The 16,172-nt window shown below is 39.3% G+C and overlaps 1 protein-coding gene across 1 annotated transcript in view; it reads left to right on the top strand.

Moving 5' to 3' along the window:
- The window catches only part of LOC126162565 (GPI inositol-deacylase), a 166,907-nt gene extending 152,035 nt beyond the window's left edge, over nt 1–14,872 (top strand). Inside the window, exon 15 of the mRNA XM_049919153.1 lies at nt 14,497–14,872. Within this exon, the coding sequence (XP_049775110.1) occupies nt 14,497–14,656 (160 nt within the window). The 3' untranslated portion in view covers nt 14,657–14,872. The remainder of the gene's footprint in view (nt 1–14,496) is intronic.
- Nucleotides 14,873–16,172: the final 1,300 nt, after the last annotated feature.

Genomic DNA, 16,172 nt, shown 5'->3' with positions numbered 1-16,172 from the left:
CCGGAGTGGCTGAGCGGTTCTAGGCGTTACAGTCTGGAACCGTGCGACCACTACGGTCGCAGGTTCGAATCCTGCCTCGGGCATGGATGTGTGTGATGTCCTTAGGTTAGTTAGGTTTAAGTAGTTCTAAGTTCTAGGGGACTGATGACCTCAGAAGTTAATTCCCATAGTGCTCAGAGCCATTTGAACCATTTTTTTTCAGTTCGCGGTAAAAATAGTTCTGTTACTGATAAATCAGATATATGTACAGTATTCAACAATCATTTTCTGAGTATTGCTGGTGAATTAAATAAAGATTTAGTCTCTACAGGGAATCATATAACTCTCTTGGCAAATGCCTTTCTGAGATTGATGTCTGAAATACTCCTCTGTGATTCAAGTGACCACTGGTATAGATATGTTAGACATTTCAGGATTTAAGCTAGCTTCCTACTTCTGCAGAGTAGATATGGATGGAGGAGGAGTTGCCACATTTATTAAGAACTGCCATAAATTCAAGAACATTGACATTAATAAATTCTGTTTAGAGCAGCATCTAGAAGCATGTGCACAACAGAAGTAGAGTTCCATAACAGATCCTATATAATATTAACTATTTACCGAGCACCTGCAGGAAGTTATAATCTATTCATAAATATTCTAGAAGCTCTTTTGGGTTATTTAACAGGAAGAAACAAAGAAATTTTAATTGCTGGTGACTTTAATACAGATTTTCTAATGCAGCCTTCCAGTAAACATTTACTGCAGTTAGTAATGTTGTCCTTCAATGTAACTCACACTGTAAACTTTCCAACTAGGATCACTTAAATCCTCAAGGACAGCCATTGATAACATTTTTATAGACAAATCAAAAGAACAAAATCATATCACAAAACCTGTAATAAAAGGACTATCAGATCATGACATGCAGCTCCTTGTTTTAGATGTAAATTCTAAGCAGATTATTGAGACTGCTAAATCTGAGTACAGGAGAGCAGTCAATCAACCAAAAATTGAGTGTTTTAGAGAACTGCTCAAAGATATGAACTGGAAAGATGTTTATAGTGCTCGTGACATGAATGAAAAATATAACACATTCATGAAAAATGTCAGTACCATGTATGAAAACTGTTTTCCTCAAAAAGTTACTCAAATTAAATAGAAGTCTATAATAAAACCATGGATTACACAAGGAATAAAGAATTCCTGTAAGACAAAAAGGAAAATGTATTTGTTGACCAAGAATAGCTCCAATGCTGATGATTTAGCTAAATACAAGGAATACTGTAAAATATTAAAGAAAGTAATTCAGACATCTAAACAAATGCACTACGAGAAGAAGATAGCAATGTCAGAGAACAAAATAAAAACAATATGGGATATAGTGAAAGAGGAGACTGGTACAACCAGAAAGGAACAGGAACAAATAGCATTAAGGGTAGATGACACATTAGTAGCCGATGGGCATAGTGTGGCAAATCTATTTAACAAGTATTTTATATCCGTTACTGATAAAATGGGATTGTCAGGATCAGTAAATAATGCCCTTAAATATTTGAAACTAGCCTTTATTAATAGCTTCACGTACTTGAATATGTCACTCACTTCACCAAAAGAAATAACTTCCATAATAAAATCTTTAAAAACAAAGCATTCTAGTGGTTACGATGAAATATCAACAAAGTTAATTAAGGCATGTTCTTGTGAGTTTAGTACAATTCTAAGTTACTTGTGTAACCAGCCAATTATAACTGGGACATTTCCTGATTGGCTAAAATATGCAGATGTTAAGCCTCTATTCAAGAAAGGGGATAAAGAGATACCATCAAACTACAGACCGATTTCACTTTTGCCAGCATTCTCAAAAATTTTAGAAAAAGTAATGTACAGGCAGCTTCTCAACCATCTGACCACAAATAACATACTATCAAGAACATAGTTTGCATTTCTGAAGGGTTCTGATATCGAGAAGGCTACTTACACCTACAGTGAAAATGTACTTAATTCATTAAATAACAAATTACAAGCAGCAGGTATTTTCTGTGATTTGTCAAAGGCATTTGATTGTGAACCACAACATCCTTTTAAATAAATTAGAATTCTATGGCGTCACGAGCAGTGCTGCAAAATGGTTCAAGTCATACCTCGCTAACAGGAAACAAAGGGAGTCAGTGCAATGGACTAGTGAATTAAGTCATCATCAGAATGGGAAGAAATTACATGTGGTGTCCCACAAGGATCCATCTTAGGGCCATTGCTTTTTCTTGTGTACATTAATGATCTCTCATCAGTTACACTGCCAGAAGCAGAGTTCATTTTGTTTGCAGATGACACAAGTATTGCAATAAATAGTATGTCGAGTGTAGTTCTAGAAAGATCTGCTAATGATATTTTCATGGATATTAATAAATGGTTTAAAGCCAACTCACTGACCTTAAACTTCGAAAAGACTCACTATATGCAATTCAGAACCTGTAAGAGGTTTCCACCCAGCATATGCATAAAGTATGAAGAAGAGCAGATAGAAGAGGTTGACAGTCTTAAATTCCTGGGATTACAACTTGATAATAAATTCAGTTGGGAGGAGCACACCACAGAACTGCAGAAACGCCTTAACAAATCTGTATTTGCAATTCGAGTGTTGGCTGACACAGGCGGCATAAAAATGAAAAAGTTTGCATACTTTGCCTACTTTCATTCCGTAATGTCATATGGTATAATATATTGGGGGTAACTCTTCAAATCAAACAGAAGTTTTCAGAGTCCAAAAACGTGTAATATGTATTATTTGTGCAGTAAATTCACGGACGTCCTGTAGAAACCTCTTCAAAGAACTGGGTATACTAACTACTGCCTCTCAGTATATTTACTCCATAATGAAATTTGTCCTAATAATATACCTCTTTTTTCCAACAAACAGCTCAGTTCATACATACAATACCAGGAACAAAAATGATCTGCACAAGGACTTAAAAGCACTTACTTTAGTTCAAAAAGGCATCCACTACTCAGGAACACTCATCTTCAATAATTTGCTAGCAAACATAAAAAATTTAGTTACAAATAAAGATTAGTTTAAAAAGAGCCTGAAAGACCTACTAGTGGCCAACTCATCCTACTCTATTGACACATTTTTTAATAGAGACAAATGATGTATTGTACGTATATATTCATACTATTAGTATTGTTATTTCAGCTTTTTTTTTTTAAAAAAAAAAAAAGAAGAATTGACATGTTCCACATCCACGAGGATCTCCTCAGCATGGATCTATGGAACAAAAAACTAATCTAATCTAATTCAGACTAGGGAGAGATTGAGTCAATAATTAAGTCACTGAAGACTAAGGACTCTCATGGATATGGTGGAGTGCGTAGCAGAATATTATAGTACTGTGGTGCACATGTTAGCCCTGTATTTAGCTACATTTGTAATTTTTCCTTTAGGAATGGTCAGTTTCCTGTACGATTAAAGTACACGGTAGTAAAGCCACTTTATAAAAAGGAAAAAAGGGGTAATATAGACAATTTGAGACCTATTTCTATGCCATCAGTGTTTGCTAAAGTTATTGAAAAGGCTGTGTATGTAAGGATAATTGATCGTTTTATATCACACAATTTGCTATCAAATGTACTCTTTGGCTTTAGAAGTCGTTTAACAACTGAAAATGCTATATTCCTTTTTTCTCTGAGAGGTATGAGATGGATTAAACAAAAGGTTTTGAACACTAGGCATATTTTTTTTAATTTAACTAAGGCATTTGTTGCTTCGTTGAGAATGGCTGTGATGTGGGGTCTGAGTGGGTTACACTCAAAAGGGGGGAAAGGGGGGGGGGAACCACTCCTGTTCCTTATTTATATAAATGATATGCCCGTAGCAACTCTAAAATATTTCTGTTTGTGGCTGACACTAGCTTGGTAGTAAAGGATGTTGTGTGCAACAGTGCCTCAGTTTCAAATAGTGCAATTCATGATATAAGCTTATGGCTTGAGAAAATAAACTAATGCTACATCGTAAGACTCAGTTTTTACAGTTTCTAACACACAATTGAACAAAACCCGACGTTTTAATTTCACAAAATGGGCATATGATTTGTGAAACTGAACAGTTCAAATTTCTAGGTGTTCAGATACATAGTAAACTTTTGTGGGAAGCCCACGTTCAGAATTTTGTACAAAGACTTAATGCTGCCATTTTTACTATTCGAACGTTATCTGAAGTAAGTGATCGTTCTACGCTAAAATTAGTCTACTTTGCTTTTTTTCATTCGTTTATGTCATATGGTGTTATATTTTGGGGTACCTCTTCCCATTCCAAAAGGACATTTTTGGCTCAGAAATGGGTGGTTTGGGCAATAAGTGGTGTGAGTTTGCGAACCTCTTGTTGCCCCCGTTCACCAGTCTGCGTATTTGGACATTGGCCTCTCAATATATACAGGGTGTACATAAAGTCCGGGAACACTTTCAATTATTTATTGCACGAGAACTAAACCTTGTACATACATATTGAAATACATATTGCAAATTGAAGGAAACTCTGAAGTTTTTTTTTTTTTTTTTATACAAACATTCGTTATGCGAGCCATGAGTGACCCGGAAGATGTCAATACAGTAATCGAATTCTTGCCCTACTCGTCCCAGCATGGCATCGTCGACTGTGGCAGTCGCTTCCTGTATTCTTTTCCAGAGCTCTGCTACATCAACCCGTCATAATGAATTTGTTGTGCCAGTGGTAAATGGCCTTCCTTGGTCTAAACATCCATTGAACAGCTGTAACACACTTGTTTTTGTCGAACTCCAACACACAGAAAGCTCGCTCCGCACCTGAACTCACCATGTTTGCAACTAGCGCTTACTATCATCAAATTACCAAACTACGCTGTGGTGGTATACAGAAAAAAAAAATTCAGGGTTTCTCTTCAAAATGACGTATGTATGATATCTGTACAATGTTTGGTTCTTGTGCAGTAAATAACTGAAAATGTTCTCAGACTTTATGTATGATCTGTATATTCTTTACTGTCATTTCTTGTTAACAATATCAGCTTATTCCCAAGAATAAGCAGCTTTCGCTCAGTTAATATTTGGCAGAAATCAAACCTGCATTTGGATCGGACTGCCTTAACTCTTAGGTGTGCAGTATACCGCTGCATCCATTTTCAATAATCTTAGGAGCAACCCATGTGCTTTCAAATCAAAACTGAAGAGTTTCCTCATGGGTCACTCCTATTCTGTCGAGGACTTCCTTGAAATGTTAAACTTATTCTTGCTGTATTGTTGATTGTGTTTACTTAACTTTATGGCTTGACTTTTTTTGGGTTCATAAACATTTTATTTTTATCTGTTATTACTTTTATGTTGTAATTTCATGTACTGACATGTTCCATGACCTCGGACATTTGCTCCTCAATTTGGTCATACAGAACTTGATGTGTAAATAAATAAATAAGCATGTGATGCAGTTCTCCAGTCCTAGGTGGTACTGAGTCATGAGGGGAATGCTCCTCTGTGGCTAGATGGTGGGACTTCAGGAGGTGGTGGGTGACTAGATTGATAAGGCATGGGAGATATATTTGTGTACAAGGTTATGAGGGTGATGATGGTCTGTGAAGGCCTCATTGAGACCCTTGGTATATTTTGAAAGGGACTGCTCATCACTACAGATGTGATGGCCATGGGTAGCCAGGCTTGTATGAAAGAGACTTCTTGGTATGGAATGGGTGGCAACTGTCAAAGCGGAGGTTGGTAGGTTTGATATGGACACAGTTACTGATGTAGCCATCTTTGAGGTGGAGATCAACGTCAAGAAAAGTAGCTTGTTGGTTTGAGGAAGACCAGGTGAAGTGAATGGCGGAGTTGAGGTTCTGGAGTAATGTGGATAGGGTGTCTTCGCCTTCATTCCAGATCGCAAAAGATGTCATCAATGAATTTGAATCTGGTAAGGGTGAACTGCACAGGTGGAAACTCACCCCGCAATATATCCTATGTTCCCGTAATCCTCCTAGCCCCAACCTTAGTCATTGTCCTTCACCCACCTATCCCCTTCCCTGTTCCCACTCCACAGCCTTATATTCTACAAGTGCACACACAGTCTTTTTACTCCTCGCCCTTTCCACCCCTCGCCATGTAACCTTCCGATTGCACCTAGCTGCCCTACCCTTTCTCCAATTCATCTCAGGTGCCTGTATGCTCCCACAAACAGTACTACATTGTCCCTGCTCACCCTCCCCCTCCCCGTCCCACTACCCAATTGCTTCTCCCATCATGAGCACTTGCTCGTAGCCTGGCCCCGGCAGCCAGAGGCAGTGGTCATTTGTGTGTGAGCTGCATTTGAGTGAATATATGTGTGTGTGTGTGTGTGTGTGTGTGTGTGTGTGTGTGTGTGTGTGTGTTGCCTATTTTGGAAGAAATAATGTTTAGTAGTATTTTTGTTGTGCCTTTCTGCAACTCAACATGTCCGCTATATGGTGAGTAGCAATCTTTTGTGTTCATAATATTGTCATTGAAATGTGGAAGATACCATATTTTTGTGTAGATGATGACTGTCCTGAGTTTAGAGGAAATAGAGACGTGTCTGAAGTTTCATGAATTCAAGCTATGTAACTGAATTTACCAGTGAGGAACCTTTTATCTTCACCAGGTAACTTAATCGCTAACTGGATAATACGTATGTAGTAGAAGTACCTGCATAGAAACAGAGCTTTGCTGGAGTTTAGGGTTCAGTTTCTAAAACATGTTGCACATTTTAGATATAACTATTTTAATGCAATCATGAATTGATTAACTGGAGAAAGTTGAAACAAACACTAAAAAAGTCTCTGAGAAAAAACTAAAACTGCCCAATAAAGCAAAATATGGCCTCCAGCGTGACTTAAGTGTGGTACGTGTACAGCTGCAACCACAACTCATTCTTTGATCATACATTTTGCTGTTAAAGTAACCACCTTTTCCAATTATTTTTTAACACCTGATGGATTTGAATCCAGTGCACTTGCATGATCCAACTGTGAACCTTCATGCGCATACATGAATTCTTTCCTTTCCTGTTGATAGCATCAGTTACTGGCAAGCAGCAGTTGAGTGAGGGTGGGTAGTGCTTGCATCGGTTTTTCATTGCAAGGGAAATGATGGAACAACTGGAGCAGTGCACTACTGCATCAAATTTTGTGAGAAGCTGAGCAACAGCCAGGTGAAAACCATTCAGAAGATTCAAATGGCTTTTGGTGCAAGGCTGTGGGCATAATACAGATTATGGCGTGGTACAACTGGTTTAAAGATGGCTGCACATTGGTGGAGAGTAAGCCACACCCCAGTCAGCCATCAGCAAGCCAGAATGACCAGGTGGACACTGTGGTGATGCCGGACTGTCGTGTGTCTGTCAGAGAAGTTGTGGAAAAGGTAGGCATCAGCACTTTTTTGACATATTTCATTGTGACTGAAGATTTGGCCATGAAGAAAGCGTCGGCGAAATTAGTGCCTAGGCTGCTGGCAGTGGAGCGAAAGCAACTTTGTGTTGAAGTCTCATAGGACAGGCTGGATTCCACAGTTACCCTGACTTCATGAACACCATAATCACTGGTGATGAGTCCTGGGTGTAGGAGTACGACCCAGAAACCAAATCCCAGTCATTACAGTGGAAGCATTCCTTGTCATCAAGAGCAAAGGAGGCCTGACAAGTGTGCAGAAACATCAAAATGATGCTGACTGCATTCTTTGACTCCCTCAGTGTAGTACACCACGAGTATACACCAAGGGTCAAATATTCATCAAAGAGTACCACAAGGATGTCCTCCATTGCATATGCGTTGCGGTGCAAGAGACTAGACTTGTGATCAACAGGAAATTGGCATCACAGCAATGCTCCAGCACATTCCTTGTACTTTATTCAAATGTTTTTGGCAAAAAAAAAAAAAAAAAACAGATTTGTGTGCATCAACAGGCTCCTTACTCTCCTGATTAGGCCCCCCTGCGACTTCTGGCTGTTCGCCAAACTCAAGAGGTCATTGAAAGAAACTCGATTTCAGACACGAGAGGACATTGTGGGAGCAACAACAGCCAAGCTAAAATCCGTTGTGAAAGAGGCTTTTTCGGTGTGCTTTCTAACAGTGGCTGCACTGCTTAGGAGAAGTGTGTGGGGTCCTATGGGAACTATAAGGGGCATTCAAATGAAACCCGGTCACTAGTGTAAAGTAGCAGAAATGATTTTACTAACTCAAAATTGTAGTTATACACAGTACACATACTCAAAAATAGTTGCCAAAACTGTTGGCACATTTATCCCATTGCGACAGTAGCCAGTTGATTCCACCCTTGAAGAAGCTACTAGGCTGCTGTCAGATCCACGCCTGGACACAGTCACACACTTCATCATCCATTTCGAATCGATGTCTGTGAATAGCTTGTTTTAGAGGTCCAAACACATGAAAGTTACACGGTGAAACGTCGGGACTGTATGGTGGGTGTTCCAGCATTTCCCACCGAGACTGCTGCAATGTCATCTCCACCACATTGGCCTTGTGTGGGCGGGCATTATCATGCAGGAGGATAATGCCATTGGACAACATGCCTCAGTGTTTTGACTGGATGGCTTGTCTAAGGTTCTGTAAAGTGGCTTGATAACTTTGGGCATTGATGGTGGTTCCTTGTACCATGAACTCGACAAGCAGTGGGCACTTGTGGTCAAAAAAGGAGGAGGACATGATCTTAGCAGAACTCTTGTGCACAGCTGTTGATGTCTTTGGAGGTGGCGAAGTCACATGTTCCAATGCTTGTTCTGACACTTGACACTTGCTTTCCAATTCAAAATGGTGACACCATGTTTCATCACCTGTGACAATACGTGACAGAACGCTGTATTCCTCCTCATGATAACATTGCAGATAACTCAAAGACAGTGCCACTCGAGTATTGCTGGTGAACCCATTGCACACAGATTTTTTGATAGTTAAAGTGTTGGTACATTATGGTGTGGGCGGTGCCATGCTAATACCCAGTAACCAATAGATCTCGTTGATGGTGATTCTGCGGTTGTCCAAGACTAAAGCATTCACTTCCACAACCATTTCAGGTTTGATGACACGATGAGCCTGTCCAGGACGAGCATCGTCTTCCAGTGACTTGGGCCCCTCAAGGAATCGTTTGTGCCATTCCACAACACTTGAACTACTCAGACTGTACTCACCATACACAGTCTTCATCTGTCGATACATTTCACAGCCTCCAACTCCCTCCACCACCTAAAATTAAATCACTCCTCCTTGTTCCTGCTTACTCGCCTGCATGTTCCGTAGTGGACAATAAGTTGTGTGACCACCATCTCTTTGGTGTGAAATCACAATGGCACTATGCAACATCAAACAGTGTGCACCTGTCAGTCTCTCTACCAGTAGGTGGTGCCACCTTATGTGTAAGGCAAAGATAGATGCACTGACCAGATTTCATTTGAATGAACCTCATACTTTGATGGTGATTAGGTGTCTAACACTCCAGGTAGGCCATTTTTTTCCCAGTCACAGGTCAGATACTTTCCTAACAGATGTCTTATGTACAAAACTGAATTGATGTGCCCCATAATAACAATAATGGATCAATCTTCTGCTGGATAACAAGGTCAGGATTAGGATTTGATTAAGTTACATCATCTTTAGTTTCCAGTATTGTTATTAGATACAAAATGTAGCTTGGATACACAAACGAGTAGCATTTCAACACAACCATACAAAGTAGGTGGCAGTAACACCCTCTGCATTCCCTGTTTAAGAATTATTAAGCATTAGCTTTATCATTCAGAAACCACATTTAAGTACCGGTTGGTTGTGAGAAAATTGTGATATGACTCATGCATTGAGAAATATGTATCAGAATTAGATAGAGGTAGGATCACATGGCTTATCAAGACTGTGGTTTATCATTCTGCAGTATTGCTGCTCACAATTACTGGGATCCTATGGCTGTCATGCAGATATGAAAATGATTTATTCAGATTGGCCACACTCAAGTCATACAGAATCTCAAGAGCTCCATGTGACAATTTCCAGAGTGGACAGACATATTGGCCACTCTGCCATGCAGAATCATGCAGCTACGCCATGTCCCATGAGGCAGGAAAGGGGCGTGTACACAGCAAAACACAGATAGTGCGATGACATCTGGAGCACTACAGACTGTCAGCATAGCGACCATTGCTGTGGCTTTTATTGACACAGAAGAAGAGACTGTTGAGTACTCAACAACAGCAGTCGACACAGGGGGTGACCCAACACTGTCTTTTCAGGTGGGTCCAAGTTTTGTGTACAGCATCATAATGGACATATCAGTGTGTGGAAGCTCTGAGAAGAATTAACATTGCTAGATTGCATTCATCATGCACCTGGTGTGGTACATTATGCCATTCAACACACAACATGACTGCCTCTGGTTTGCGTAGCCAGTAATTTGGACATCAAATTTCAAATTTTGGCATGTTGAGGTTAGCAAATGTAGTCTGTCTTCGAGGTCTATATGATGATATCTTTCAGCAAGATAATGCATGACCACGTGTTGCCCATGCAACAGTGACATACCTCAATACAGAGGTCAGTAAATTCTCTATATCTCTCATGTGCAGAAAACATCTGGTCATGGATTGCCAATAGACTGGCACACACCATTTGTCACTCACTGGAGCTATGAACTCTGGCATAAAGTTGAAGCAGCATGGAATGACACACAGGGTGCCCATAATTAAAGTCCCAGTTTCAAAACACCGTAGAAAGAGAACCACTGCTCAGAATGAGGTCGAATTTGAATAGCATATAATCAAGGGCCCTAAATGACTGTCACCATGCAGGATTGTGTGCTGCTGATAAAGCTCTTATAAAAGAACAGTGACTGTGCACCAGTAGCCCAGCTAGAAGTTCCGGACACTCAAGGATATGAAAAAAGGGAGTTGTCCGATGTCTACTAAGGATTTGGAGAAAATGATTACAGAATTTGAAAGAAAGGTCATTTTGAAGTACAATGTGGTGGAGGGAGGAAAGCATTTGATCCAACATCTGTTGAGGATATGGCCACAGCATTGCAGGAGTTGTCAAGCGGTGGTGTGCAAACGTACAGTGTGCAGGGAATTGCCCAAACATTAGACGTGCCTGCAAGCATGGCACTTAAAATCATATGAAACATTCTGCACTGCTGTCCATACAAAACCACCCATGTTCAGGAGTTGCTACCTGCTGACCTGCCAGCAAGACAAACATTCGCTCTGGAATTTCTTGCTCACATGGAAGTGGACAGTGAATGGTCATGGAACATTCTGTGGACAGGTGAAGTGCATGTCATTTACTAGGACATGTCAATACACAGACTTCCAGAATATGGGCAACAAAAAATCTGCATGCACATCAGCTGGTATCATTTCATTCTGGAAAGGTGACTGTGTCGTGCAGGTTGATGGCATTGTTTATTGTAGGGCGGGTTTTTTTTTTTTTTTTTTACAACTTCTGCTTAATCCTTACAACTTCTTGCTGTGAGGTTATCTGAAATATGTTGTGTTCAGTGCTCCTATTATGAGCATAGCTGAATTGGAGGCACACTTTCTGAATGTGACACCAGAAATACTCCAATCTGTAGTGCAACATGCTGTTTCTCAATTTACACTTGTGGCAGAAAACAATTGAAAGGCATATGTAACATGTCTTGCAACAGTCTCATGATAACTAGAAACTAATGTCGTTTTACTTTTTTGTGGTTTTTGGCCTCGGGATAATTAAAAACCAACTTTTCCTATCCATTGTGGTACAAACTTGCTGTGGTGAATGAATGGGCTTTTATAATGAACAGTGCCACAACTGTTGACTGCGAAACTTGTTCAGTCATGCTCATTGAGCAGTACGGATAGTGTATTGTGCAATTCAAACACTACCCATCATATTTCAATTCATCTGTCATTTGTAGCCCACACCATTTACATTAAGAGTCAATAATAAGCTATTCAAATTTAACATCATTCTGCGCAGTGGTTCTGTTTCTACAGCGTTTTGAAAAGTTCTACTCAATGTCTAGCTATGTTAGAGCCATTCTTGCTGCTACAGGTAGCAGCTCTGGGTACTAAAATTTGCATCCTGTGCATTGGCAAATGATGTACACGTTTTAACCATGTATTCATCCTACTATACCGTGTATGCACAACAATTAAAATGTTGTTTTGACAATTCTTCTAAATGCTGTAATTTTAATGGCCAGCAGTGTACTTGTTTCTTTGATTCAGTAACATTTCTGATAATTAATAACTTTTGAAAACATTACTGAAAATCAACAGTGATATGATAGATGATTAAAATACTAATTAGTCTTTATTTGTGATAATTTTCGAGAGAACTGTGGGACTTCCACATGTACACAGCATTACAGAGGTTAATCTGCATGAAGTTACAATGAAAGGGCACTGATAAATAGGCAGTCACAGTGGTACACAAAGCAGTTCTGTATGAGGTCACTCGTCAAAAGATATGCTGCAGTCAGTCTTTACTCCATAACCCTACAACACTGACAAAGGCAGAAGTAATCAGTTACATTTGGTTTACTGTGTTTGATCAGTAATGCATTTCAGTAAAAACTGTAAGGCAGGGGTGTAGAGACTTACTGATCGCACAGGCTGCAAACCAATCCCTCGGACTATGTACGGGGGGAGATATTCCGAAGTGGGATCCCCCTGCCTCAATTTCAGTCAATGCCTCACAAGGACTAAGTTCTATATGGTCCACCCTCTACTTTCTGGGGGGTATGAAGGATGAGTAAAAAAGTTTACAAGAACAAACAATGAGGGACAGGCCACTGTAAGATTGATGACGGGCCGCTCTGTGTCTGTGCATCTCTGCTATAAGGTATCATTTGAGAGATGTTCATGACAGAAGGGTAGTGTGTCACCACCATTCAAGTTGTGTACAACGGCAGAGTTTGAAACTTCATGACAGAGAAGTTATAGTTGCCAGAGGATAGGCTGTACACACACATTCTCGAGTTCTTAGAAGATATGTAAGAAGCATAGGTGATGGAAAGATTGATACGTAGCCCCGTGCTCCTGCTCTACATCCACAAGTCACTGTGCAGTACCTACTACAAAGTACTTTCTACAAGTACCAGTACTGCACCACAACATCCTATTCTATTCCATTAAAAATGAAATGGGCATACCTGCTAAAATCTCTCTTTGATCCATATGTGAAATATGCAACAAGGTCAGTAGAATTCTTGTACAGTCTACTTCAAATAATGGTTGTCAAAATTTATCCATAGGATTTTATAAGATCCATAATATCTTTCTTTCGGAGAACACAATTTAAATTTCTTGTCCATCTCTGTTACAGTTTCTTATGTGCTATACTAGACTGTTAGGCACAGAAGCTTGTTTCTTAATTCACTGAATAAATGCTGTCAATAACGTGATAAGGATCCCAAACGCTCTGAGTACTCCCCTAGAATTGGTCGCACAAGCATCTTCTTTGCAGTTTCGTTACAGAAAGCACTGCACTTTCCTACAATTCTTCCATTTGTCCTCCCTGCTACTGACTTTTACTTCACTTTGTAAAACTTCGTAATTTTACCCATCTGTATTTAAACAATGAAAGAGGCTCCAGAAGTTTACCATTAATCTTGTAATTGGATGCTAGTGGATTCCTTTTGCTGTTTTATTGACATTGTCTGTTTCCCAATTATTCAAAGTCTTGCTAGGAGTTAAAGTGCACATTTCTCCAAACCCATTTCATACTATAGGACTTGTATGCTCAGTAACATGCACAACAATTCTAATGGTGTTTCATCCATCACCCGAAAGTCTGCTGTAACATCTTAAATATTGCTGTTGAAATGAGTAGTGCAAGCTGGTATGACATTCTCAGAAAAATCCCGTTTCTGATTCCAATGGTGTAGGCAGAATGAGGAATCTGAGAATTACAGTGAACAAGATGTCATGGGCTGCACCAATATTATGAGCACCCCAAAAACACCACTCCACACCGTTGCAGCAGAGCCAATGACATGGTAACAGTACTTGACTGATGTAGTGGAGGGATGTATGTGGCTTTTCTATGCCAATGGGAGCCACAACTTAATTTGTTAGGGCTTCACCTTTTTCACAGAAGTATCTGAGTAGCTCAGACAGTGGGAGATAAGTCATTACACAAATCAAAATATATACGGTAAGCATAGGACACTACCAGGAGACATATAGCTCAGAGAGTGCCACTACTCGTGCATTTTACTGCTATCTACTTCGTCTTATCCTTGTCCACCCATGGCATGAAATTCCTACCATTTCACATCTTTTGAGGTCTTGACTTTAATGTTAACAAAAATTACAACAGAATATGTGATTGTTTCTTAACAGTTATTTTATGAAACCCAAACATATTTGATTATATTTTCGAGTATGACATCCAGCTCGTAGCTACTTAGGAGCAAGTAACTCAAAAATAAGACAATTTTGATTCTATAGTCTATAGTGTGGGTGCTATGAGATAACTTATACTATATTTTTGCTTTCAGAAAATACTACAACGCTGTCTCAAAAATGTTGTATGGACTTGCGGTCTTTGCTTTGTGCTATGGCCCATTGTCACTTTATGTAATGAGTCCTGTATTGGCAACAGCAGTTGCTATTGTTACCATTCACCAAATGTTCTTCCCATCTTCTTCATCAATGTGATATTTGATGTTTAACATATAGACTTTATTTTCGTGTGTTCTTATATGTGCTTTTTTTCTACTTAACAAAGACTGTACAAAATTTGTAACAAAGAACAGATGTGATATTTATATGTTTGTTATAGAGATGTATTTGTAGTATTCATGGATTGTGAATTAGATACTAAATATTTATAGGTAATTTATATTTTGTGTAATGTGAGAGTAAAGCAGAATTATGAGCAGTCTTGCCTCAATATTTTTTAGAGCACTTACTTTGCCATTTGCTTCCTTTTCCCTCATATTCCTTGGTGCAGTGCAAAAATAGAAATGTTTTCTCTGGTTTGCTAAACATCCTGATAAACTTCAGCTTTCAACTCCTACAATTAGCTCTACAGCGTTCCACCACAGTAAAATCAAGTATGTCACTAAAATAAATACCAGATCAAACAGGCTCAATCTCTTTGTGTCTAACTCGGTGGTGTTAAAACTTCTCGACAGATTAAAACTTTGTGCCTGGTTTGGCCCCTTCATGGATTTTTCCCAGTGTGAGGCTCTCTGCATGCCATGATTAAATGTGAAGCAGCACGGTTCTTGCTCTCACTTACACTAGAGCAAATATCAAGTACAAAGATGAGTGTTGCAGGGATGTGCAGTGGTAAATGGAAATACCTGAGCGGACAAGTCAGTCATTGGCAATTTCAGCAGACATTTGTGAAAGGGGGGGGGGGGGGGGGGGAGGGAGGGAAAGTATGATCCAATGCAGAAATTACATGAAAAGCACGCATGAGGATTGGCAGAAGAGGAGTAAAAGTGTGTGTTTGGGACAAAGATAGCAAGAGAGACCGAGAACAAATTATCAATGTCACAATGCACTGTTCTTTTTTCTCTGCACAGTCTTCATCTGTGCACAATACTCAAGCTTCTTCATGTAACAAAGGGTGTGAAATATTTGGCCAATAATAAACTAACCCAAAAAACAAATGATTTAATGTGGTGGTGTGAACTCTTGTTCCACTTCTAACTTTATACAGTATGAATGGCATTTGCCTTATACTTTCTGTATTTAAATGTGCTGCAGATAAACATGTAAATACTATAAAAGGTGTTGGAAAGTGGTACTAATTCTCCAACTGCATCATTCAGCAGCTGTTCATTGGTAAAGACTTTACATTTATGTAAATATGTATCTGTTAAAAGAAGGTTATATGTCTTGTAACTCATCGTCATCAGCCATTTGACATCCAAAGCTGGATAAAGGCGTCCTCAAGGCTTTTTCATGTTATACATTTCTGTGTGTTCTCCTGCAGGTTTTCTGATGTTATGTATGACCTTCCTTCAGGTCACTGTGTTAGTCTTTTCTGATCTTTTGGAAGCCAGCAAATAACTTAGTCTATATCTAATCAATTTCTTTGGCCACACTTCCTGCCAATGTCCATTTCATTTTCATTACATTTATAATTATGTCTCCCTATTCCACACTATTTCCTTATACATTTACTTGTTTTCCTTTCTCTTTTAGAAATTCCTGTCACACA

Source organism: Schistocerca cancellata, chromosome 2, assembly GCF_023864275.1.
Source record: "Schistocerca cancellata isolate TAMUIC-IGC-003103 chromosome 2, iqSchCanc2.1, whole genome shotgun sequence".
Lineage (NCBI taxonomy): Eukaryota > Metazoa > Arthropoda > Insecta > Orthoptera > Acrididae > Schistocerca > Schistocerca cancellata.
Note: the sequence above shows the minus strand (reverse complement) of the source record. Positions and strands in the feature narration are given on the sequence as shown.